Raw genomic sequence first — 27,821 nt, 5'->3', positions numbered from 1 at the left:
GCCAGCGTGACTTACACAATCGTGAAATACAACCTTGACACACAAAATGCTGCCGTCGACTCCTAATCGTACTCTTTGCGGAACACATCAGTTAACACATCTAGATTAATAGACAAAGACTAGTGGTAACGAGAGTCTAGTTAGAGGTTTAAAGCCAACCATTTGTGGGCGGTTATACGTGCTTTCCGGACTTCAGTAGATGTTTTGAGCGTAGAGCGACAACAGTTGCCCACTTTACACGCTAACTTGAGAAGCACTAAAAGCAAGCACGAAAAAAAAAAATAAAGATAAAAACGTGTTAGAAGAACAGGCAATACTTTTATTTATCTTTGCATTCTTTCACACAAAATGACAGTACCTTTCCCAAGATACAATGCAAAAAAAGTAAAGATTACGGACAAACACGTCTCGAAATGTCGTGCGCCTCCGGCACCCCCTGAGCAGCAAGCAACGAAATCTGTGCATATTTGTACCTATAAGACACAAAGAAATATGCACCGCATGCCGTAGGGTGGTGATAGAGAATGCAACGACCAGAAAATTGCAATAGGAATGGCTCTGCCACAATTTCGGCCGATGGTTAGATAGATAGAAAGCGCAGGCGTGTCGAAGGCTCGCACGGAAGAGTGATCTATACGGCGTAACTTGCACCTGCTTCACGCGAATATTGGCGAAAGTGCGATCAGCTCGTGGCACAAAATAAAAATCCCAAGGAAAACACTGATGTGGCAAATAGCACAGACGAGAAGAGAAAGCAATTATTGCGCAGAACCGGAAAAGACACAGCCAGAAATATCTTGAAGCTTCGAACGAATGATTTACATGAACATTAAATAGCAGATGAAGCTTTAAAAACACGCTTCTACACGTATTGGAAAAGGCACACCCTTGGGCCTATTAGGTATGGCTTTTATCTTTCCTTCAAGGGAAGATAAATGGTGCTACACAGGGACTGAGCCTGTGAAGCACCATTGCCGTATCAGTTACACAATACAGTGAGTTGCGTAAAGTAGTAGAAGCCCCACAACAAACGTTCGCCTGCGAGCCATTAAATTGCAAATAAACATGAATTATCACTTCACTCCTTCCGAGTGTTGGCGCTCTACCAACGTATTTTCGTTATGGCATCCACGCGGACTCAAGATTTCAATTTTTGCCAGCCATCGCTGCACATGCGCAAGTTTGCAAGCAGCATCACGAGTGCAAGCGAATGTAACGAGACCACAAACAGCGATCCGGGACGCCATGTACAGTTTTACCCACAAGGTTACCAAGCTTCGCGAGTTGTCACTTCTCACTGATTTGCCCTTCTTGGTTATCTTGGGTCTACCTTCTTGCGTCAAGAAGGTAGACCCTAATATTAGGTGAAAACAGAGAGAGAGAGAGATAGAGATGTTCTAACGATGCACTTTCAGTTAGCTTGTTTCTGGCGGAAACCTCGGAGTGTCCTCTACTGGATTACCATAAGTTCACGAACGTATTGACAGAACATACGAAACACAGCCGGACTAAAAGTAGTGCCACAAGCAGCGATAGAATTACTACAGTCCGTCACAAATGTGTAAATGGCACAGGTGTACTTACCAATGCGTTACAGCTGATCTAAGGACTACGGCCGATTTGGCACCAATATGAAAGCTTGCCACGAACGAAGGGCAGCGCTGAAAGCGGTAACTTGCGGAGGTTGCACACATTCCTGCGATGGCCTTAATTCATACGTTTGCAACGGACCCTGTACTAATAAATGACAACGAAATCAAAAGACGCTACTCTCTCTACCTTATACCTCAAGGCACCAGTGACACGCATGGTAAGCCAACAGAACATGTTTCTTATGCCGTAAACAATGTTTGTAAGAATAATTTTTTTCCAAGCCGCACCTTACTTTGCTCTTCTGTTGCTGTGCCGAAACTAGCTTTCTTTGAGTATTCACATCATCCTAGCATTTCGATTACGTAAAAGAATGATCTCCCAGCATTTCGACTGGTCAAAAGCAGGCTGAGTGAACTACAAGTTGTGGGACTAGTAACAGAAGTCTAACTGCGCGGTGGACACGCGCTTAGAAACAGGATTACACGATGTTTTGAAACGGAACACTGCTGCCTGATTAGATAGAGCTGCATCGGTGCTGATAAGCCCGTCAGTGCGTTAGGCAGACAAATATTCAGTGCAGATTCCGGTGTTCAGACATCTGCAGACGGTCAACCGCATGTGGCCGCATATCGCATTTTCGAAATGCTCCTACGCTACAGGCAGTTCACCCAGCGAGTATAAGGTATCCTTTACTGGGGCGGAACCGACAAGTTAAACAACGCCAACAATTCCTCACACCCCGCGATACTTGGATCATTGGCTTTACAGTAGGTGCATGTGATCGAGGACAACGACACCCGACCACGAAGGACGCCGTTGTTCTCGAAGAACATACTGCAGGTCGTGGTTATCCGTATGCAGGTGTCGAAGTGCGGGCAAGGCCTTGGCTACGCCGTGCAGGTCCTCGGGCTCGAGTTGCAAGCCACGCAGCGACAGTTTCGTGGCCAAGGTGAGGTTTTCGAGATGCGCAAATGGCCAGGGCCGGCCGCGCCGGACGCAGTATTGCAGAAATTCGATGCAGGCACCCTCGCCCGTCGAAGCGCGCGGTGCGAAGTGTGCATCGAGTTGCGGACAAGAACGAGGTGAAAACGACCTTCAGGACCTTCACGTTCATCTCGACGCACTCCAGGTTCGGGAACTCGTCGTCGTCCAGCGGGGTGTCTTCGGTGGATCCCATGCAGCTTGCGAGCCTCAGCCTCTTGATCTTGGGACACAGTCTCGCAATCGTAGAGAGCTCCAGACCGCCGCAACTTTCGAGCTCCAGCTCCTCGAGCTCCGGTAAATTTCTGAGCAGCCGCCGTAGTGTGGAATCCACGTCGCAGAAGGCAATGCTTGGGCTGAGGCTGATCATGAGGCTGCGTAAGTGACGGAACGCAGAGACCTTGGCGAGCGATTCCATGGAACCCACAGCCACCTGCAAGATTTGAGCCCATTATTCGTCTTTTTTTAAAAATCCGTTAGCATTAGTATTGATAAAGTGAAAAAAAAGAACGTGTATTTGTGGAAAGCCGCTCACGTGGTAGAGAGTGAATGGGAGTGCTTGAAAGAGCAAGCCCGATATATATATATATATATATATATATATATATATATATATATATATATATATATATACAAATAAAATATCGGGCAATTGACAGTGGTGTGCTCCAGACCACCGTCAGTTTAGTGACATCCTGCACAACACTCTGGAATGTTGTGAATGCGGTTTAAAGCACTGATTCAGGACTTCAAGCGGCGCAACGTAATGCTAACGTATTCCTCTTGCATTCACCGCGAAATCGCCACTAAACTGTTTGATCCCGCTTTTTGCCACACCTCTTTCTTTTACGGTTCTTTCAGCAGAGGCAGCGTCTATAGGTCAAAAGCTATGTGCCTGCGAACAAGTTTAAAAAGTAAGGAAGTGTTACACGTTCGTAAAACGTGAAGGCGAAAGCTTGCCAGCTGTGGAAGACGAAGAACGCGCGTGCAGCGGCACGAGCTTATCTCTGTGACCACGTGTCGTGTGCACTCAGGCGCGCACTAGGCACACCTTTAGTAAGCCAGAACCGTGGCGCAGCCGTGGCTTCAGCGAGGCCTGCTCTTCTCGCACCGCAGAGGCCCGCATTCAATGCCCATCCACACGGAAATATAAAAAAAATTTTCTTTTCAAGGCCACTAATTTACTTTGTTTACAGGAACCTCCCTGAGAAATGTGACGTCAATCCGAGCAATCCGAGTGTTTCTTACTCTTAGCGGCGTCGGCCATTTTTCGTCACGGCACAGTATCGCCAAGGTCACTGCAGGGTCACAGGTCAGCAAGTGTTCAATGTTGGCGGTGCCCATAGACACCTGTACACTACACGAACTAAAAAAATGTCGCAGTTTCGCCCGAAAGGCGAAGCATCAATTGCGATAGTAAATTAGTAGAGAGCTATTCGGAGTAGGGATAGTAGTTTTATCGGCTGTATAAACTTGGACACATTTGGACTAACTGAATTAACAAGCGTGGTGTGAGCGCGCACAAGCAAACAAGAATAGATCACACCGAATGACCGCAGACGACTGTCGAAACGCTGGCAGCAAGCGCAGCCGCCGCAGCGGGCGAATTGTTCGCGCGGTCAATCGCTTCAACGGAAAATGAGCAGCGAATGCACAGCGCATACAAAGGTCAGAGCCGTGTGGAGATAAGAGACGGTGCGGGCGACAGCCAGCGCCGGGCAAAGTGCAGAGGAGTTGTTGGCAGTATGAGAAGCTGCCCTCCCCCCTCCCTCGCGCGCTGCCTTCCTGCTTTCGCGTGTGTGACTGAGTGGCCAGTTCCCCTTGCGCCCAGTTGCAAGATAAGCATTTGGTGAAGCAGCACAGCGTCGCCCCGACTCTCTCCCATACCCCCAAAACCTTTCGCGCGACGGTCGCGTTTGCTTTCCGCCGTGCGTTCGCTCTCCGTGATAGCGCGCGTCACCTGCGCGCTTTCACTCGCGCATACGGCGCGCGGCGACGGTTTTATCGCCCTTGGCATCTATGCGGATCCTCACGGCGACGGCAGAAATCCAGTTGAAGTGTCCACATAATTGCTATCGCAATAAAATTAAGCTAGTTCCATGCTTCTCTGCAAGCGTGGGCGTATAGCGTAGTGGGTATGGCGCTCGCCTACGGACCGTGAGTACCCGGATTCCAAATCCCGCCTCTCCCTTTAGCTGTTTCTTTCTCTCTTGCTCTCACTTTCTCTTTTTCTCGCCCACAAGCTGTTACAATCGTCGGTACAACGCAATCATACGGTTCCCATAAATGCATGTTGTGCAAGCGTGGGTGTATTGCCTAGTGGTTGTGACGCTCGCCTTCGGACCGTGCGTACCCGGCCGGCTTCGAATCCCACCTCGCGAAGAAAGTTTTTGTTTTATTGCCCTCTGTCTTTATTTCTCTCTGCACCTCCACTCCTCATTTCACTCTCTCCACTTCGCTCGAAACTGCGAACACCATCGCTCCATAGGGATCAACATCGACCTTAAACAGCTCCGCTGTTAAAATAGCCTAAAGTATATTTCAAATAACATTGCAATAAGTGCAGTGAAAACTTCAAACGTGGGCTAAATACTGATGACAGAAATATGACGAAACTTTCGTCATGTCAGGTACAAGCATATTTTGTAGTTAAGAGAATAACTGAGAACTTCAAAATAAACGTTAGGTCGTTTCGAGTTTCCTACGCAATACATATTTACTATGGCCTCGACAACACAAACCTTCTTCTGCACGTTTTAGCATGCGATTGTCATGAGCCAAGAAAGAAGCAGGGAGAAGAATAAAGAAGATTTGAAGAGAGCTATATAGCACGAGGAGGCTATTGAAGAGATGAAGAAAGAAGTGAGAAAATACGAAAGTGTCCGATCAAAAAAAAAAAAAAAAAAAGAACGGAAGGTTTAAAAGAAGACGAACTGGAAAAATGCACGTGCGGTTACGTGGCCAAGGCGGAGAAGGGACACGTAGCCGAAGAGAGAAGGGCCCAGCTACGCTCTGGGACGACGGAGGCAGAAGGAGCTGGAGGCCGAACAGGTCGGGTGGATCGCGGAGACGGCGGCAACCAAGCTGAAGCTGTCCTTCAGCTGCCGCAGCCATGACCTGCGAGCTGAGTGCACGTCCCACCGGAAGCCGCAGGTCCAGGCTGACGACGCCGCTTCTCGGATTCCCTGCGGCTACGATCCGCAGGCTAGCGGAGTTGACCGGGCGATCCAGGCGTCTCGGTCACCCCACCGTCCTGACCAGGACAAACGGGGACCGAACGTCGGACACAGCGACGTCGAGTCTACGATGTATGGGCGGGCCCAACGACGTGTCCTCGGAAGTCGCGATGACGAGGTGACGTGGCCACTTCGATGGACGCAATGTAAATATTTTGGACTTATCAATTGAAGATCGCTGTGGACTTTAGGGTATTTCTAGAATTAACTCGTGCTGTAAATTGTTTGTTTTGTGCTGTTTTCTTTGTCGTTTGTTTTTTCAATTATAAATGTTTGTCTTAAACGAGAGACTTGTCCCTGTTTGTCTTTAGTCTACCGAAATTCGTGACAATTTGGCGAGCCTGCCAGGATCTTCCACCATTTCCGGCCCAGTCACAGATTTTGGTAGTCTAGAGATGGATTGGGACAGCATACTAGCTACTGTTCGCGAGGAAAAACTTAGCAAGGAGCAAGGCCTCAAACTAATTGAGGAGGAGATGAACTGTGTCCATGCCGCTCGATCTTTAGAACTTGCGACACTTCTGCAAGCATATGAGAAGAGGGGACAGTTCCAGGACAGGGAGATTGAGATGCCAGAGGCAGTCAGAATAATGCATAGCAGTCATAGCATACCTGAAGAGGGGCATCATATAGGTGAACTGTTGCAACAGAATAGTTGCCACTGTAAGGCTATCGATGACAGCGCCGCCGAGTTCTATTGTACTGGAGAGCAAGGGGTACAACACCCGAATGATGGGTGTGGTGTCGGTAGTGCAGTGTACGCGCCGGAGGGTCGTGCTCATGAGGGCGAACGGTCCGCAGAAACGACGATCCAGGGGACACTGACGAGAGGGGGAATAGCGCATCGCTACACACGGTGTGTGTTGACAGTAGAGCAAGTGAAGGTGCCATGCAGGAAGGGAGAGTACCCGACCGCGGCAAGGCTTGTGACAGGATGATGACTTTCGACTGCAGGAAACCCCCATGAGCACAAGCTAGTGTCCAGCAAGCAAGACGTTTCTGGTCTAGACGAACACAGGTGCACAAGTTTTAATAGTGGCGAGAAAGAAGGGCGCATTGAGGAAGCGATGACAGCAGACAGAGGGATAGAGCTAGTAGAGAAAACAGAGAAAGAGAAAAGAAAGAAGCATATGAGAAAGAACAGATCGAAAAATTGCTTCGAGTAAAAGAAAAAGACTAAATCACCACCCAAGAAGAAGACACGAAGAAAGCACCGATGGGCGGTGCTTTATGGTATTGCTCATTGCAAAGCAACCATGAAAGCGGCCTTTAAATTTAGGGTGAACAGACGTAGAACATCTGAATATGACGACTACGACATCTGAATATGACGACTACGAAGAACTTCACAAAGGTCCAGAGCAAGAGCGACGAGTACTTAAATGCAGATCGCGAGCATGTCTCCATGACAAGAAAAAGCTTTTGAAGAGTCACTATTTCAAGTTCGAGTTCAAGGACAAAGCCAGCAGCCACACTAATCACTCAAGGTGTGCATCGCGAAAGTACAGACGGAAGATGAACAGACGGCTGACTGCTGAGAGCGAGATGGCGCACGAACTAGCATGCGTTCAGGAAGCTTTGTACATCAATTAAAAAGGAGAGAACGGCCCAGCTACGCTCTCGGACGACGGAGGCAGAAGGAGCTGGAGGGCAAACAGGATGGGTGGATCGCGGAGACGGCGGCAACCCAGTCGCAACATAGCGTGGTCAACAGAACATTTAAATTATGAGTGCAGGTAACTTCTTGCTCACTGCACTATAGGTCAATTCCTCTCACACAAAATTGCCGAGCGACTTTTTGACTTCCTATGCATCACCTTCTCATTTTGACATGAAAAATAGAAACCGTGTGTGTGTGTGTGGCGGGAAGGTATTGGGAGCGCTACTCCGTTGGGAGCGCTACGGCGTAGCGCTCCCAATACGCCTGGATCGCCCGGTCAACTCCGCTAACCTGCGGATCGTAGCCACAGGGAATCCGCGAAGCGGCGCCGTCAGCCTGCAGCTGCGGCTTCCGGTGGGACGTCCACTCAGCTCGCGGGTCGTGGCCGCAGCAGCTGAAGGACAGCTTCTGAGCTCGTTATCCGTACAGGGCCCCTTTCGATGAAATCAATCTTGCTTAGGGTGGACGCACTGGATCAGTTCAGTGTCGACTGATGCGCCAGCAGCAATCTATGCCCTGCTACTCTGAAGCGAGCTTTTTTTCTTGTTTATAACTCCGACAATATTGGCAGTTTGCCTACTGAAGAACCCTCTACTGCGAAAAAAGTATCCACATAGAAAGAAAAATTGACTTGATCTTGTCTGGTATACGAAACCGATACTTGACAATACTGCAAATTATTTGCAAGTTATCTACTGAAATCTGCCTATGGCGCAGTCGGAAACAAGGTGGGAACCGATGCACGTATGAGCACATCGGTTCATGGCACGGCAACCGTGAACGACCTAGGCCTCGCAGCCCGCCATGGGTAAACATTCGCTCGGTATACCTACGTGTGCGTCGAACATGTTAGATTTCCTCATTGTGTTCCACCGGCGAACTATTCCTTGCACGGATATTTGCTAGTCGCTATTATTGAACTCAGGAACAATAAATGCCCTTTTTTAAGTATCCCCTGTACGCGGTGGCGTCGCGCCTTACATCGCCCAGAGGTTTTCAACACCACAATAGAGAACGCATAAAAATAGAGAATTTCAACGCACACGTTAGAGCTGACAAATACTGCAAAGACGAAACAACTACTAATGAACACAGGGCTGGGCTGTCTCTTCGCCAACGCGAGCTCTTACCTGCAACTTTTTGATGGACGGAAATTTCTTTGCAGCAAGCGCGACGTCAACAGCTCCCTTTCCGCCCAGCGGCTCAAATAGGAAGACGTGGTCCGGAGAGACGAGCCAGAGATGAACGAAACTCGTTGCTCTTGGACGTTCGGTAGAAGCGGACAAGCCGCGCGGCCCCATGAAGCAACTGGCGACCCAACGGCAGTCAATGCGACGCACCTAAATTGTGAGAAAACGGAGACGATCACAATCATTGTCATCGTCAGCCTGTTTGTGCCCTATACAGGGTGAACAGTTGTACCGGTGGTCTCCCAAGTGTCCAATCGGTCGTCATCTGAACCCCACCTCATGACAAATTCCTTCTTCCCGTATTCTCAGGGACGGCCTCCAAATTTTAACCAGCTCAGAGTATGAGCCCTTGAGAGAAATATTTTAGTTCAGGGCCAATTCCAATGCCGACAGTTCAAATACACGGAAAACGCAGAAATACCATTATGATACATCCCTTGAACCAATTTGAATTGAATTCGTATTTTATCAATAAAGGCTAAATGTAGTGACTAAAAATCGCAAATGTGAATTAGGACATAGTTTTCACGAAAATTGCCGAAAAGTCTAAAAAAAAAAACGATGGATGCTCCAAGTTTATCGTTTGGTCACTCTGCCCAAAAACCAGATATCGCAGACCTGTCAACTACATGCGTTAAGGTATCTAAAGCGGAGAAAGCTGATATATATACGTTTACACCTTACGCGAATTTGTTAGGTTTACCAGGGTTTTGCAAACTTAGCTTTTACAAATAGGAGGTATACTTCCAAGGGGTGTATAACACATCAATTTTGTACACTTAATGTCTTATTAGGTACAACTTACAGCATTGTGATATCATGTTTCATTGCAGAGTGACAGGGATGTCAACATAATAGTTCCGCGTTTTGAAATTTCGCAGTTTTGAGCAATTCTCATAAAAAAAAAACATTCACCGCCTAGAAAACATTGATGTACAGTAACTAGATTATGACTTGGTTTCAAATGCAACAAACTTCCTCCAATTTGGTGCAGTTCTTGCAGAGAACAGCGATTTATCCGTTCCTTTGTATTTGTAGAGGAGAGTCCCCGAACTAAAGTGTCAAAGACTATTTATTAAACGTCTTTACGAACAAGCATTTCCTTAATTAAAATATGCAGTGTGGCAACGCGTAGTGTAAGAAAGTGCTATTTTCGCACCGAGTAATTCATATACATGGGTGGGAACGGAACCCACAACCTCCGCAGACACATGCCTAGCCCTAATATTGAGCTACGGCGGCCGCTACCCCTTTACCCATGTTGTTGCGTACCTTGTAGAATAACTAAACCTATTCATGGCGGAGCCTTGACAAGTTGTGTGCATGAAGATGCTACTTACGTCAGGGCAAGTGCGCAAGAGCGCCAGCGTAGTCTCGCGACTAAGATGAAGGCTGCCATCGCACACGCCGCCTGCGTTGCCCACCAGTTCCCTCAACTGACTTCGCTCGACCAGCGGTGCGAAACGGTTCCTGCCGGGCTCATCCAATTCTGAGAGGTGCGTGCAAAGATCGTGCGGCAGGGCAAGCACCTTGACGTTCGGGAACATGCGAATAAGCTTGTAGATCTTGTCCCGGTTGTGTACGATGCAAATCTCCTCGGCGTCTCGGAGCAACTTGCTGGCGGCGCTGCCGTAGCGGTCCGAGGAGGCAAAGGGCCGGCAACTGCAGAACAGGGCCTTCAAGATCCTCGCCCCACATGGCAAACCGCTCTTCGCTATGGAAACCAATGATCTGTGGTTCGCGACCAGGAGGAGGCGGTCATCGTCGGCGAGAGAGAGTCTTCCTGGGACCTCCACGTCTGGCGGCCAAGCAGTGTCCAGCTTGAACACGATGTGATCTTCGGCGAGTAACAGGACATGGGGATCCCCGAACTCTCTCACGAGATCCATGGAACCGTATACGTAGTCAGCAGCACCTGGAAGTAACAAAGGGGTAAGCTTTGAAATTTCACACAGCATATATTTGCAGTGCAGAGGCGGCGAAGGTCCGCCGTAGTTCATAATGCACTATTGTGCGTGCTTTCACGCGCACCGGTCGCGGGGAGTTTCAGAGCGAAAATTCCGCTCTGTCACTCCTTTTACCATTTGACTATGTCACGTCCCAGCAACTCAACACATCGCGTGACCTCCAGCACAGGACGAGTGAAGACATCGCGCATCAAGGCATCGGGAGCCTTCAGTGCTCGCCCTCGTACCTGCCCTGCAGATATGTGTCCTATGGATCGGTGACAACCCAAGAAGCAGTATACAACAAGTTCCACCTAGAAAAAGGCAGTGCATCTTCCCTGGAATTATGCAAACGAACCGAGCTAGCCGGAGAACGGTTAATTCTAAATGAATTTGCTCGGCTAATATAGGCTCATTGGAAAATAAAAGATCACTATTCCAAGTTCCGATATTACTGTAGGCTCAGAACTGCTACCGTGATCACCCATAAACTTTCCCCAGACATTCAGGATTAACCCTAAAACCAGTGACATAAAAACAGATCTGTACAAAGAAAACAGCTGTTTTACACGCGCAAATCCACTTGACGTCAGGGAAATAAGTGAACGTAGTTAGTTGGAGTATCTACGAAAATTTCGCTTCAGTTGACTAACATAAGGTCATCCTCGATTAAAGAGTCACAACCGGGAGAAACCGGCGGCAACGGCGACGTCGTAAACACGCCCTGCAGTGTCCCGTGTAATTGCTATCGCAATAAGAGTGCTAAATTCGGCACATAGTGATCTGACCTGCCATTCTATTCGACGTAGGCGTGCCGCATCAAACTTTAGACTCGTTCACCGTATTTGGTACTTAAAGGTCCAATCGAGTGCACCGAGCGTCATCTGCGATCGGTGACAATAAATAGGGTACATAGTCGCAGTTTCGCCCGAAAGGTGAAGCATCCACTGCGATAGCAAATGAGTAGACAGGTAAACGAAGGATAGTAGTTTCAACAGCCGTATAAACTTAAAAACATTCGCTTACTAATTGAATTGTTAAGCACGGTGTCAGCGCGCAGAAGCAAATCACGGTCGCCAAAGCCTTCGTAGTAGCGCCCACCGACGCTGCTAAGTGGGAACGCTAAGGTCAGCGCTCTTGGCCGGCGCCTTGGGGCCGGCTGCGACTGACGAGAAAAATAAGGTTGGGCGGCGCGTGCGAGCGGCGCAAGCACGGCAGGCGCTAGTCCGTTCTGAAAGCCTGCTGAGCTGGTCCTCCTGTTCTGGCGCTCCGCCGCGACCCCTCGGTTGTGAGAATGTAGCGACATATTTAATCACGTCTGGAGCACGGGAGAGATCCCAGAAACGTGGAAGATAGCATGGGTGGTGCCTGTACTCAAGTCCGGAAAGGATCCTGCGAACCTCGCCTCATATCGGCCAGTATCGCTAACATCATGCGTATCAAAGTTGATGGAAAGACTAGTATGTACGAGGTTAACATGGTATCTTGAGCAAGGAAATAGACTGCCATCGTGCATGACCGGCTTTCGTCCACGGTTGAGTGCCCAGGACAGTGTCTTGGATTTAATAAGCCATATCGAGCACCATCGCGCGGACGGCCTTTCCACACTCGCCATCTTTATGGACGTTGCCAAGGCATACGACTGTGTGCTTCATACAGGCATCATCAACGGACTCCAAAACATGGGCGTCTCGGGAAATGCTCTTCGATTCATCCATGAATTTCTCAGAGATCGGTATGCCCAAGTTAAGCTCGGATGTGTAATGAGTGATAAGCGACGAATTTCCCTCGGTGTCCCACAAGGAAGCGTCCTATCTCCCTTGCTTTTTAACGTTGCCATGGCCAGCCTTCCAGATGCACTGAAAGTAGGTCGGACGGCAGTTAAAATGTCCATCTACGCAGATGACATCTGCATTTGGATCTCGGGGTACCAACACAAACGGTTGGCCCGGATCGCCCAGGGCGCAATCTCCGCCATCGAACGCCACTTATCGATGCTTGGCCTATCTTTATCAGCGGAAAAATCTGCCTTCATGCTTTTCCCGGGAGTGAGACGCAAGTCAACACGCCTGACGCTGTATATCAGAGGGCATTCAATTCTTCGTGCAACTCATGTTCGATTCCTGGGCGTCACCATCGACAGCAAGCTACTATGGCGTCGTGCGGTCGAAAGTGTTGTGGCTGCATCAGTGCAAAGAGTCAACGCACTTCGTCGATTGGCAGGTGTACGTTGGGCAAACAATCCTATGTCCATGCTTAAACTGAATGCGGCACTGATAACAAGCCGCATTCTCTATCAGCTCCCTCTGATATCCCCGTCATCGAGTCAATACGAGCGCTTGGAGGCTGTGCACAGAAAGGGACTTCGCTTGGCGATGGGAGTTCCACAGACGGCTTCAAACAAGAAAGTCACTAATGAGGCAGAGTCTCTTCCACTCCGTCTCTTGGCATCTCAGGCGTTGCTGACGCAGCTATTAAGGCTGGGCGAGTCCCGCGCAGGCACGGTGCTTCTCCGGCGGCTAAGAGCAAGAACTCGCTCACATTTCCATGCGGCGCTGAACACTTTCCAATGTTTAGGATTGGAATGGCCTAAACGCGGTCGCCTTGACCCGCCATGGTCTTTTTCGGACGTTACCTGCAGCCTCAGTGTACCCCACCTACCGGCGAAACGCACCATTTCAACTGCAGAAGCAAAGTTTATTGTACTGGAACACTTCAGCACAGCATTTCAACGCCACTTACAAGTTTACACAGATGGCTCGGTGTGCGCACAAACAGATAGCTGTGCAGCGGCATTCTGCATACCATCCCTTGATGTGTCATGGTCTGGCCGACTGGATCGCGTAGTTTCCTCTACAACAGTAGAAAGCGCCGCAATCACCGCGGCTTTGCGGAAACTACGGGCCTTCTCTGCACGAGATGTCGTGGTGCTGACGGATTGCAAGTCAGCGTTACAGAGATTGCATCGTGGCCTACCTCTAGAGAAATTTACAAGGCAATCTCTGGCACTGATTAGCGATCTAACAAGCAAAGGATTTAATATAAGATTCCAGTGGATACCATCACACGTAGGAATTGATGGAAACGAGAAAGCTGACGCCCTTGCACGCCTAGCGCTGACATGTGTCCCAAAAGTGAAAGCTCCAAAAGCTTTTCAGAACCCTAAGGGTGCAATCCGCCTTCACTTTAGAGAGATCCACAAGAATCCCCACGAAGCCTGTGTGACTCATGGATTTACCCGCGAAGAAGCGACGCTTTTATACCGCATCAGGACCGACTCCGCGTACACCACAGATTGGTTATTCAAGACTGGGCTTCGCGCTTCCCCATTCTGTGCTTTCTGTGGTGATATTGGTGACATCGAACATTACATTTGGATATGCCCGCAGTTTGACAAAGAAAGAAAAGCGATGATCGACAGCCTACAAAAGAGCGGTCTTACGCACAGGACCTTTGAAGACGTCGTTTTTCCCGGAGGACCTGCGACAACCAGGAAGAGAGCGCAACGACTGCTGCTGGCCTTCCTGCGAGACACGGGGCTCATAGACACTTGGTGACACACCCCTGATCTTAACTCGAAGGAGGATCAGGCGGAACAATTGCCGGCTATGTATGCCAGGCTAACCCCGCCTGCTTCGACATCATCACCACCACCACCACCACCACCGCAGAAGCAAACATTAAAACATCACACTCGATGACCGTGTACTCTCGCTGTCAAAACGCTGACGCTAGCAAGAACGGCAGCAGCAGCAAGCGAATTTTCCTTTATGCTGTCTGTCGCTTCAACGGAAATTGAGCGGCGAAAATAGCGCTCACAAAGGTATGAGCCGTCGGAAGATCGCTTTCAAGATAGAGGGCGCGCGCCCACGCAAAGTACGCGGTTGCTGGCGGAGTGGAAACAGCGCCCCCTTCCCCCCGCGCTGCCTCCCTGCTTTCCTCCTTTCGCGTGCGAGATTGAGCCTCGATCGGCAGTTCCCCTTGCACCCGGTAGCGAATACGCAGTTAGTGCCAAACCACAACGCCGCAGCCCCTCCTCCCACTCTTCCATCCCCCCACGGCCTTTCGCGCGACGGAAGAGTTCGCATTTGCTCTCCGCCTTCCTGCCTCGCACGCGGTATATTGAGCCGCAATCATCGGCTCCTCTCGCGCTTTCACTCGCACATGCAGCATACGGCGCGCGGCGATGACTTTATCGTCGTTGGACTTATACGGAATCTCACGGCGACGGCAGAAATGCGTCTAGAGTGTCCGTATAATTGCTATCGCAATAAAATTCACGCAGAAACTCCACTGGAGTCGTGTAAGTATGCGTGAGCACTGTGCCACTTGCTCATCTCCACGCAGCGCGGTGTCATTATCAATCTTGTCAAACTTGATCCGGCCAGCATTAACACTTCTCAAGCTTTATCGGTCGTTATCAACCTCATCGGACTACATGCGACCCTTGTCAACCCTTATCGGTTATCAGCCATATCGGACTCGCTCCGACCATTATCAACCCTTATTGGTCGTTACCAACATGCGAAAGTGCATGTCCAGCAAAGCTGTTGCAAAACCACTACAAGTGCTGAGGGGGGTATGCAATACTTTAATGATGGTTCAGATACGTGTTTTGAGCTTGTTCTTTAATGAAACATATGCTGTTCTTTGTGTTGTATGGGTGATTTCAATAAATGTATCCATTGTTCGCTTCTTTTCTGAGCGCTTCTAGCTTCAGCCTAACGGGCGTATGAGCCATTGCATTCGTCGTACGTGATGGACGGACAGTTTTCTCGTTGATGCTTACCCATTGAAATAAAAAATTCGTCGGCTCTTTCAATCCGTGAAGATGATTACAAGGGAAGCTGAAACGTGCGGCCCCGGTGTTTATCACTAGGGTTAATCCCGAGGGTTCATTAAAGTATTTCTCGATTACGAGGCTACACACACGTTTGGTTGCGACGGAGAGAACGACGTCACTGACGGTATGCCCGCAGTCCGCCGTTGTCGCTTGCGATTCTTCGAAATTAAATTGCTTCAAAATTAAATCTGTCCGGTTACGCAAGACAATGAATGGCTCATACCCCCGTGAACGCGGCCTCCCACTACGACGACAGAAGTGAAATTCTACGCTGGAATGATAAGCGGCAACGCAGCCAGCTGTGGAAGACAAGGAACGCCGCAACACTGGCACGAGCGCAACCCGAGGGGCGCCAACGAGCCAGCTGCGCAAGACGATGCTTAAGCCATTGCTGATGATGATAGTTTTCGGCGTACAGGAGACAGACGGATGAATCGGCTAGCCAGATACAGCTTCGCTGTAAAAGAGGCATCCTTGCCACCGAAGAGGTTGCAGGCCGAGAGTCATGGTAGGGCTTGAGGCGCGCCACGTGGACGAGGTGACGTCCACGTCGGTGCATGTCGTCAGATGGAGCAAGTGGCTTGATGAGAAAGTTAACCGGTGTTACAGGCCGAGGTTCGGGGTTACCGTCAACAGCGTCTGCTTGGAGCTCCAACCAGGTTGACCATGGGAGAGGGTCCGGCAGGGAAGACGAGGCAACGTAAGAACAAATAACAGAAGTTTAATATACATGGTTAAGGGTGAGCAGGTGTGCACCAAAGAACAACGTACAAGAAAAGTTCAACGTGGAGGCACCTGCACGCTAGGGCAAAGCAGAATTGTTCTCCACGTGGCTGCTGGCTGGCCTTCTTACACCCTCCACCATCCGGGCGCTTTCTTCCTCATTCTCCCCTACTGCAGGCTAGGGCAATCCATAGGTTAGCATAGATGGTAGGCGACCGGAGCTGGGTGAACGTCCTCTGCGGGGCTGCAAGGTTGAGGGCTGGACGACAGGTTTTGTCTCTGACCCTCGCGACTGACACGTCGATTCATGTTGACGAGCGATATCGTTAGGCACGCCGATCACCATGCGCCTGCACGCGGTCCGAGCATGGTCGCTCAACGTGAATCGGAATTCACTATACACGTGGTCTGGGCATCGCAGGTCCAAGGGAATCGGAGCACCGGGAACGTTCGCTCCAAGACGCGGTAAGGCCCTTCGTACTTCGGGAAGAGTTTCGAGGAAAGCCCAGAAGTTTGGGCAAGGAACGGCCAGCCATACCAGAGGCACTGGGCCATAGGTGGGATTAGGAAAGGAGTTGGAGCGGCTTTCTTTCTGGCGCTGTTGTTCTTGTGAAGTAAAAGTGCGTGCAAGCTGGCGGCACTCTTAGGCTTGCCGGACAGCTTCGTACACAGGTGGGCACTCGAAAGCGTCAGGGCGGTAAGGAAGGTGTCGATGGTATGCGAAGGCTCGCGTCCATACAGAATGAAGAAAGGTAAATATGCCGTGGTAGCTTGTATCGCGGTATTGTATGCGAATGTTACAAAAGAAAGAAGTTTGTACCGTTACCATTATCAGATGCCACGTACATCGCGAGCATATCACCGAGACTGCGGTTAAACCGTTCTATGAGCACGTTAGCCTGCGGGTGGTAAGTCAAGCACGTTCGATGAATAATGTGGCATTCCGAAGCAGAGCTCCGACGACTTCGGAAGAGGAAGCGCGGCCTCTATCGCTAAGGGGTTCTCGAGCTGCGCCATGACGAAGTATGAAGCGATGTAGGACGAAAGAGGCTACATCCCGCGTTGGCGCATTTGGTAAAGCAGCAGTTTCGGCGTAGCGTGTCGGATGGTCCACAGCAACTATGATCCACCGACTGACATCAGGTGTTAGTGAAAGCGGGCCGTAGCGGTCAACGCCGACGCGATCGAAGGGCTTGGCAGGGCACGGAAGCGGCCGCAAGGCGCCAGATGCGCGTAAAGGTGGCGACTTGCGACGCTGGCACCCAGGGCAGCACTGAAAAAACTTTCGCACAAAAGTGTACATTCCCTGCCAGTAGTAGCGATGGCGAATACGTTCGTTCATAAATACTCCGGTATGACCACATTGCGGAACGTCGTGAAAAGAGGCAAATATTTGTAGATCTTAAGCTGCGGGGAATGACCAGTAACCATCTACAGTCTTCGGGAGCGCAGTTGCGTCGGTGGAGCAGCTGATCACGAATGGCGAAATGAACAGCCTTGGGGTCGGAGAGATCGGGATACAGGAATCGTCGATGATCAAGAAAGGTAGGCGAAAAGAGAAGCGATCTGCGGGTCACGGCGTTGTTCCGTGCCCACCGACTCAAGGTCGTCCAGAGATCACATGGTGTGTGCAAGTAGTTTCGCAGGCCGAGTCTGGAGGTAGAGGTGAACGGGACAGGTCGTCTGCGTCAGAGTGCTTGCATCCGCAGCCGTAGAAGACGCAAATATCGTACTCCTGGATTCGGAGCGCCCAGCTAGCGTGCTAGGCGGCCAGATGGATCATTTAACGTGGCGAGCCAACAAAGCGCGGGGTGATCCTTACTAGGTCAAATGGACGGCCGTATAAGAGCCAAGCACTCTCTTTCAGTCACGCTGTAATTGATTTCTGCCTTTGTCAGCGTGCGACTGACAGGCGACGACGTATTCAGAGTAGCCGGGATTTGGTTGCGCGAGGACGGCGCCGTCCTCGCGTCTGTATGTACTTCAGTTGCAGCGGTCCGGTCGCAATGGCGAAGAATAGGTGGAGACGTAATAAGACGCGGCGTAGCAAACGTGCGTCGCATGCAGGGGACAAGGACGAGAGGTCCATGCCACCGCGTAGGCGCTTGGTCAAGGGCGACGTGATCGATGCGAAATTGTGAACAAAGCGCCGGAAATACGAACACAGGCCCACGAAACTGCTAAGTTATTTGATGTCAGTAGGCTTCGGGAACTCGGCGACTGCTCGAAGTTTCGTAGGGCCGCACCGTGCGTCTAGACGGTGCGGCCTAAGATGGTCAGCTCCCGCGCAGCGAAGCTGTACTTGAGGTTGAGATACCTGAGGTTGAGCTGGTTAGACATGTCAAAACATGTCTAAGGCGAAGTAGGTGGGTAGGAAAATCAGGAGTGGAAAACCACAACATCGTCGAGGTAACAGAGGCCCATAGACCATTTGAGGCCACGCATCGTAATGTCCACGAGTCGTTCAAACGTGGCAGCCGCGTTGCAAAGTCCAAATGGCATCACGCGTAATTCATATAGGCCGTCATCCAGTTTTCTGGCGATCGGCGTCAGCGATCGGAACCTGCCAGTAGCCAGAAAGCAAGTCTAGGGACGAAAAGAATTCTGTTCCTTGAAGGCTGCCAAGGGCGTCATCGATGCGACGCAAATGATAGACGTCTGTGTGCGTTACCTTATTTAATCGCCGATAGTCAACGCAAAAGCGAATGGACTCGTCCTTCTTGCCAACTAGAACGACAGGAGATGCCCAGGGACTATGGGATGGTTGGATAACTGCACGGCGTAGCATATCGTCGACTTGGTTGTTAATAACTTGGTTGTTAAAGACCGTACCGCGTCTTCGTCAAAGACGCGGTACGGTCTTTCACGCAACGGCTGGTGTAAATCGGTGTCAATGTAGTGCTGTACTTCCGACGTTCGGCCGAGTTGCGGTTGAGAAACATCGAATGTGTTTCTAAAGTGTTGGAGTAGCTGAAGAAGCTCGGAGTGTTCGATGGAACTAGAGAACATGTCATTTGACGCCTCTTCAAGCGTTCAAACGTTGAATATAGTTCGTTGGAGTCAAAATGGCAAGACACCTCGGGCATGCTAACAAAGAGTGAATAGTCAAGGTGTTCCACGCGGCCGAGACATTCACTGACATGCAACATAACAGACGCAGAAAAGGGATTGTGCACAAAAATATTGCTGGAGCCGGCGGCGATATCTATCATTGCAGAAGGCCGTGGAACCGCTTGCGACGGAAGATGTCAGACGGTGTGAAGAAGACCGTAGCATCGGTGAAGGCACCGCAGAAGATTGGGACATGGGCAAAAGAGCCAGAGGAATGTCGGTGTCCTCTCGCACACGACCAGTTCCTGCGGCCGATCAAGAGATTCGTGGGATGGTGTATCACACAGCGGCCAAAATTCAACTTCACCGTGTGCGCAGTCGATGACGGTATCATGACGGCATAGAAAGTCCCAGCAGATGATGACGTCATGCGAGCAAGCAGAAAGAATAATCTCGACAATGTACATAATGCATGCCTTGTATAAATACACAGACAGTACCTGCTGCGAGAGGTGTAACGTGCTGCGCGCTTGCTGTGTAAAGCGAACGTCCAGAGAGCGGCGTGGTCACCTTGCGCAGTGAACGGCAGAGCTTGATGGCTATAACAGTAACGGCGCCACCGGTGTCCACAAGCGCAAAAGTAGAAACACCTTCGACCGATATTGCGACCATGTTAGCATGTGAGGAGCGAGGACTTGGGCGCAGTTCTCGAGGCGCTCAGTTTTCATGGTCGGTTGGTGCGGGTCGGCAAAGCATTGGAGAGTGCGATCGTCGACGAGATGAGCGCCGCGATAGCAATTCAGCGAGGTCAGGACAACCATACAGTAGTGAGGGACCAAGAGCGGATTGGCGCATAGGCTGACTGCCGTTTTGCAAAGGCCAGCCAGCGTCACAGGAAGTTGGAAGGTGACGGCCGCAATAGCGAGCGACGTGTCCTGGAGTGCAGCAGCGACACACATGGACCAATTTTCAGGGGTCCGCCATGGATTGCTGGCTCTCAGTCCGCCCAAGATGCAGTAGGAGAGGCGGGTAGTGCAGATTGTTGCAGGATCGAGAAAGGCAGCTGGGGGGGGACTAAGCACTACCTGCGCATACGTATGAGGCGCGACTACAGGCTGCACTGCCTGCACATGGGTAAGAGGCGTGACCAGCTTGAGCGACGTCTTGACAGTGCGGAGCGTTGGTGGCTGACGAGGGCGACTCCTGAATGAAGTGCACCAAGGAAAGTTGACGGGCAACCTTCTCGCGCACGGAGTCTTTTCTCTGCTGAAGCAGTGCAGAGTGTACGGAAACCGCAACGAGACTCGATAGCGAGTCGGCGTTCGATTGAAGCTGCCGAATCACGGCGCGCTGCTTCAACTCATCGTAGCTCTGACATTATGTTACTTCAGAATCGGTACGCGGATTCCTGGCCAGGGGCATCTGGAATGCGCCGTCATCGATGCCTTTGAGAACGTGAAGTTCAGTTTCAGGCATGACGGCGTTGACACATTTACAAAGGTCGACGATGTCTTCAATGTCGCTCGCGAAAGTTTCTCGAGTATGTTGTGCTCGGACGCGCAAGCGCTGTTCAGCGCGCAGTTTGCGAACACACGTCGACTAAACACTTCAGTGAATGACGTCTTGAGAGTTGACCATATCGGGATGTCGCTATCGTGATTATGGTACAAGAGCTGGGCAACGCCAGCAAGATAAAACATGAGGTTGGTCAACTTCGAGGTGTCGTTCCACTTAAGCGCGCTCACCCTTTCGTAGGACGTAAGCCAGTCCTCCACGTCTGTGTCATCTGCACCGCTGAAGACCTTCGGATCACGCTGTCGAGGAACCCCGGTGCAGATGACAGAGTGGGGCGAAGGTGCCTGATGGTCGGTGTTGTCGGTCATGATGGGCGGAAACGTTCGGTTTCGCAGCTCCAGAGTGCAAAAGACGAGGGAACTCCAGCAACTACACCAATCGATAAGAGGTTTATTGGTAGTGCGTTCCTTCGGTCCAAGTACGCTACGAGTACGAACGGCGAGGCAGCGTGAGGCACCGTCTAGAAAGACACCAGCGACCAGCTGCGCAAGCAGAGCGAGCAAAGCGTTGGCGATGCTGCTGGAGGGAGGCGCGTCTTCTTCGCACTAACTACCATTAAAGGGCCCCTAAACCACCTCAGATATCTTTTTCAACATTTCAAGTAAACACGCGCATCGAGTTCAGAATGCCGTCACGATCAACGATGCCAAACGTTGCGGCGCTAGGCGCCGCGGGCGCGCCACAAATAAAAAACAAGAAAACAATGCCGTCCTCCTCTCCTTGCCTTTCCGGTATCCCCAGCGGTCGTCACGATGTCACCAGGGTGCATCTGGTGATGTCAACAGCGGTGACGATGTCCATTGATCGAACAAGAACTTACGACTTCCGGTTAGTCTGCTAGCAAGGTACGCCCGCTCCCTGCTCTGCCTCGTCGTGTTGCTCGCTTGTGCGCACTTGCGAATCGGTAATTACAGCCCGCAACGCAAGTGCCAAATTGCTCACGTTCCAACACAGTCGCTCTTAGCAGGTCTGATTAGCTGCACGAACTGAGTCCGACGGTGTTGGCCTTTCTAGACGTGCGCGCAACGCAGGGTTCATAGCGGCACGCTTCGCATGAGCACGGGCCGGCACGGCAGCAACAGCGGGTAGACGAGAAGCCCCGAGTCGCGGCTAAGGCCCGTCCACGTAACCGGCACGGTAACTCGCCGCACGCCGTTTGCCATTCGCGGGTCGCCGTTCGACGGCGGTATTGCTCGCGAACGGCGAGATTTCCTTGCCGTAGCGAGGATGAGACCGGGACCCATTTGTGCGGTAGCCTCACCGCCGCTGATCTCTCGACGGCGCCGATATCGTCGCTAAGTTCTTTTCCGGTTCACTTCAAAGCTAAAGTGGACGGAGCTTCGGAATGAATTATCGACGCTCACAAGCCGCAATATTTTCTTATCGTTGTTATCGCTCTTCGCAATAATTGAACACAAACAAGAAAAATACGCTGATATTATAGGCGCCGTCGGCTGCGATGCGAGCAAAGCCGAGCCGGTCGTCTCCCGTCGGTAGCCGTGCAATGCAGCTGAGCTCGACAAGTATCGGATCTCTCGTTCATGTTTAACGTTTCACATTGGATACGATTTTTCATAAAATGTACAATTTATGCATCGCTTTATCTAGCGGAAGTTATTTTGCTTGGAACAGAAGCTGCAGCCGATGTTTTCGTCGCCGGTGGCGGAGGCGCGCAGCTTCGCGGTCGTCGATTGGCCCGTCGATCCTGCTGCGGGCGGTGCGCCGGCCGAACTGCCGTCTACTTTGAATACCTCTCGCGCGGCAGACGTTCTACGGCACTGGGGGCCGGTTCGCCGTAGGTGTATTTGTCGCTAGCGCGGACGTGCCTTAACCGGAAGTGGACAGTGCTTTGGGAAGCGCGTTGGCCACGAGGAATGTCACGTGACATCTGGAGGAGCACTCGGCGAGCAGAAGAGACCATCTGACGAGGAGAGTAGCGAAGGAAAGGGCGAAACGAGCGAGGGCCGTGTTTCGATCATCAAACGCGTGTAACTGCGCTATTACGGCAACATTTCGAAAAATTCTCGCGTCTACGTGTTCGTTGTAGACTCGTGCACAACTGCAACACCACAACTAAATTTCGACCTCTGGGTGGTTTAGGGGCCCTTTAATCAAAAACCATAAACCATCACATACCCTCCTCATCAGTTGTAGTGGTGGTTCTCAACGGCTTCGCTGGGCCACATCAACGTCCGCGAGACCGGGATGGCGAGTCAGCAGACAGTTTTAGAACAGCGTTTGTCGCCTTACGAACGTTAAACACAAGCACGTTTGCGGGACGTTATGGTGTGCGTCCCTTCAATACGTTTAGTTTAATGCACGGGAACAAAAACGCAAGGAAGACGTTAAAAGACAAAGCGCTGTCTGGTCGCTCGTGCCAAACGTATTCGAGCCAACACAATCCATTAGCAGCCATTCTGTTGTCGCTATGCGGACATGCCAAGGTAAATACACCTGGTAGCCAAGGAAGTTTAAATAAAACTTGCTGGAGTGGAGGGGACGCCCCTGAGCTGAAGCCGCGCGCCGCCATGTTTCCATAGGCAGAAAGCGCGCCTTCTGTCACGGCAGCCGCAGTGCGTATTCAGCGTGGTGGCGTCGGACGTTGTAATCGTTGCATCGTGCGCTGCGTACGGCTGCACAAATTGAGCGAAAAAGGACTCTGGGATTACGTTTCACTTGTAAGTAGCACATTTTGTACTTCATGAAAAGTTCTCTGCCTGTTGGAACATATGCTGACAGCTGGCAATCTGTCGGCAATTTCACATCTGACGGTCATTGCTTTTTTCAAACAGGTTTCCTAAGAACCCAAATGTACGAATCACGTGGGAGCGGGCTGTTCGGCGGGAAGGCTGGAAGCAATAAGACGGCGATCACATATGTTCGAGGCACTTCAAGCCGGGTTGTTTCGACCGGACCGGGCAGAGATACGGCTACGACCGGGAAGTTGTCCTACCGCGTTTGACGCATTTCCAAAGCACCTGCAATTGCCGTTGAGTACATATTCTTGTGCTAGTTATATCACCGGTGCAGAGCGTGAATAGGAAAAGACCGCACCGTTTGCTATTCGCTGAAACTAAATAGATGACCCTCTAGATTTCGTAATCGGTTGCCGGTGTTGTCTTAATAGGTTTGCTCGCAACTACGAGGTGTTAAGTAGCGTCGTTTGGGCAATATACGAGAAGCTGTTTTGTCTTACATTTGTACCTTTTCTGTTATTATATTTCAGGTTCCTTTAAGCAATGCCGCGAGTAAAGGCAGAAGTTTTAAACTGCGCAATTCTCGTTCCAGCTGAAAAGAAAGCGACCACCACTGAGGCCTCGGAGTACTCCAGCCGACAGAGGTGTTGAAGTTCACGAAGTTGCTGAGTATGGGGCACTTGCATCACCTACAAAGCAACGTCACAAAGAAATGCTTCGTGTTTCTCAAGAGGAGATTACACAGCTCAAGAAGAAGTTCAAAATTCTGTAGCAGACGAAGCGGAGATTGACCAAAACAAAAAAAGAGAGACCAAAAGCTCATGTCTGAGGAGGGCATGGAGGTATTCTCTGCAGGCCTTTCCCCCTGATATACAGCAACTCCTCAACAGGGCAGGAAAAGACAAGAAAGGCATGTACCCATCTGAGCTGCATGCTTTTGCGTTAGCGCTGCACTTCTATTCTTAGCCAGCTTATGATTATGCACCCTCGAAGTTTATTGGAGCACTGCCAGCAGAGCGCACTATACGAGAATGGTACAGTTCCATCAACGGGGATTCTGGCTTCACAGCCGAGTCACTGTCTTTCTAGAAAAACTTGTCCGCTACCGCATGGACACTCTGTACTCTATTTTGATTGTCGATGACATGTCAATCAGGAAACATGTTGAGCTTGAGGGCGACAAAGTGGTTGGATCTGTGGACTTTGCGCGTGGAATGCGTGATGACAGTGTGCCCGAAGCCAAGAATGCATCTGTGTATATGCTCCTTGGCTTGAACTTGCGCATTAAAATGCCACTTGGGTATTTTTTAATTGATTCATTGACAGGAACAGAGCGAGCCGAGCTAATGAAATAGTACATTGAAAAGCTATCGTCAATAGGTGTTGATGTTGTTTCACTGACATTTGTGGCGCTGCATCAAACATCACCATGGCGAAGTGGCCGAACTCTACATAAGCATCTGACTCCATCACACGACAAAAGAAAAAACAGGGAAATGAGTGCCGAAAAAGTGAGGTCTGCTCTTACGAGGCTGATTATGTTTAAAGACCAGTAATACAGACCCTTCACCGGTGTTCATGCTTGCAAGGAGAACGCCAAAAGAAGCAAAATAAGGTTGATTCATTGATATCTGCCATTTGACTTCTTATCATTGACTACTTCTCCTTTAGCGCTCGCCATAACCGTTAAAAACCACGGTGGGGAGACGCCGACAGCGCGGCGGGCGCGTTGCGGCTCCCGTTTCTTGCCTATGGCAAGATGGCCGCCACCGCCCATTGTTAGGTATCAAGGAGGTTTTAAAAAAATATATTTTTTTAAAACCTCCTTGATACCTAACAATGGGCGGTCTCCGCTCCAGCAGATTAATTTAAACCTCCTTGCTGGTAACGAAGCTTCCATAGAAGCCCATACGTTCAAAACATGGCGGTTCATCGGCGGCTCATGGGGCTTAGCGCCATCTGTGTCAGGAGGGAACACTTCCGGCGGAAGAAAAAATTATTCGACGGCATAACCGTTAAAGGAGTGATGTCATTTTGTTCTCAAAGGCGCGAAATTTGTTTTCGCAGGCCTGCCATTAGAGAGCTGTACATTCAAATGCCCCGCCATTCGACGTGATGGGCGTTTCGAGCTTTCAGCGCGTAAAGCGATGCAGGTAAAGTTCAGCCATACGGGTGTCGAAACCGCACTCTTGCACAGAACATACTTTGTTTGGAGGCCAACGAACGCCTTGGGCGTAGAGTGCTTGCCCTTTCGTCGGGCGCCAAGCCCGTCGGTCAGCGCTGTCCCACGAAAACAAGTGAGGAATTATCTGCCGGTCGCAACTCACTACTTTTGACTGAACAGGTTACGAAACAATAAAACTACACGCGTCAGACAAACGTCGACAAGCAAAGCAACACAACATGTGAGGGGGGCGTATTGTAACAGGTGAACTTTACGAGCGCCCCTTTCTGCCCACTTAAGAGCTGCATTGCATTGCAAGTGACAGCGGCGTCAACGCCCGCTGCTCTCGGTGGGCGCTGAAAAAAGAAATTTATTGATAATGATCAAGTAAAATAGAGTCGTTCTTTTCTCGCCATGCGTATATAAAATTGATTAGGAATTTTATTTTAGGTGAATGAATCTAACTGTGTCTCGCATTAATTAAAAAAAAAACGCTTTTTTCTTTCGCAATGTTTATTCCCGCCAAACATAGTCGCGCTTCAATCGCTGCTCCCATAACCACCCTTGCTGATGTCGGTGACAATTCGTTTTGAACCGTTTTTCGCCCGAAGCTTCGCGACCTACTTGGGCGACCTTGCCTACAGACGCCAGAATCGCCCAATGATCTCAGATTTTGTACGCGCTATGCCCTCATAACTAGCGTTTCAGGTGAGTTTAGAGCAAGGGAAAGCTCATTTCAATACTTGCTGGCGATCAACGAGAGTGAGAGCGCAGCCATCGCGAGAATTCACGGTGAAGCGGGAGCCATGGGTGCCGCCATGTTCGACAATGCTATTTCTTAGCGTGCGTAAACATTACGAACGTTAAACTCGCCAAATAACATATGCTATCATAGCGCACGTAAACCACAGAAACCGAATAACGATCAGAGCATGCGCAGTGAGGAGCTGCTTCTTTACGCACGTAATGCGTTTACCTTTTGTTGCAAACAAACTTGTGGCTGCAGAATCTCGCGTTGTCACTAGGCTGACACGGTGCTCTGTCTCTAATGCTAGCGACCGCCGCGAAGTACACCGAGAGTTTCGCGTTGCTGGTGCGATGAACGGCCTGTACCCTGCGTTCTCACATCTCTACTTTGTAGGAACGAGATCGAAAAGTAGAAAACTGAACTTTGTTCTGCACTCCTTTTTCTTCATGGCAAGTCATGACACAACAGTTGCGTTGGAGACGACGTTGCGTCGCACGGCACGGTAGCGCTTGCTTCCGTTTTTGCATGGGTGTTACAAGTCTAAACAACGATTTCAATTGAACATGGGTCTGGCAAGGAGAGACAAGCTGATAGCTCTTCTGTCAAATGCTACACGCGTAAAAGACACACGCACACGGGCGAGCAACAAGTGAAATAGGTGCTTTGCATTCGGTATACGCAGCAAACTGAGATGGGGTAAGGTGCTTTACTACTCGAATGCGCGCCTCAATCCAGCAGGTTGAGTCTACGCTTCCCTGAAAACTCCAGCGAAGGAGGTCTAAACGTTTCCCGCCTTCGTGATTCACGTGTCCAGGACAGCAGGTTATAGCGCACTTTAGACTAATTCACTTGATCACGTCATCAATATGACAAGTAGACGTAACGCCACAACAATTCGGTTATATCATCGTGGTCTACGATAACTATGGAAGCCTAGCTCGATAAACCGTCTCCAGCTCTGCTACAAATACCACACTAAAGTACACAATTGTCTAATGTAATAACGAAGGGGAATAATAACCATTCTAATGAACAAAAAGTAACAAATTTAGACATGGAGGCTGTCTCATTACAGCTGCGCAGAAAATCCAATGATTGCACTCACCGTCGAGATGACCAGCTCCCAAACGCAACGCCGCCGCGCCTCCGTCAGCCTCCGTTTCCATCCCTTACAAACGTTTACGAAGTCGACACCGTCAAACACGCCCAGCGCGGACGAGAAGATAGCACTGCGTACGTCGCGGCGAACGCTACCGACGCAGCCGTCCAATGGCAACTTCGCTGTAAGCGGAGAAGCGGCGCGCACAGTTACATCCGAAACTCTGTGGCAGACCGACCAGGGCGGCCAGAACCGGCCGACAAGCGACAGCCTGGCGCCAAATTCCCGGGGACGCCGACATGGAGGCGCCGACAGC

At 50.4% G+C, this 27,821-nt stretch overlaps 1 protein-coding gene across 1 annotated transcript; it reads right to left on the bottom strand.

The window, feature by feature from the left end:
• Positions 1-303: 303 nt before the first annotated feature.
• On the bottom strand, positions 304-27,821 carry LOC119453279 (uncharacterized). Its single transcript, XM_037715306.2, has 4 exons — positions 27,512-27,821; positions 10,001-10,575; positions 8,601-8,810; positions 304-3,007 (listed from the first exon to the last, which is right to left on the bottom strand). The coding sequence occupies exons 1-4, from the start codon at positions 27,570-27,572 to the stop codon at positions 2,441-2,443; spliced, it is 1,413 nt and encodes a 470-aa protein (XP_037571234.1). The 5' UTR covers positions 27,573-27,821; the 3' UTR covers positions 304-2,440.

The sequence above is a fragment of the Dermacentor silvarum genome, chromosome 5 (genome assembly GCF_013339745.2).
Source record: "Dermacentor silvarum isolate Dsil-2018 chromosome 5, BIME_Dsil_1.4, whole genome shotgun sequence".
Classification (NCBI taxonomy): domain Eukaryota; kingdom Metazoa; phylum Arthropoda; class Arachnida; order Ixodida; family Ixodidae; genus Dermacentor; species Dermacentor silvarum.
Note: the sequence above shows the minus strand (reverse complement) of the source record. Positions and strands in the feature narration are given on the sequence as shown.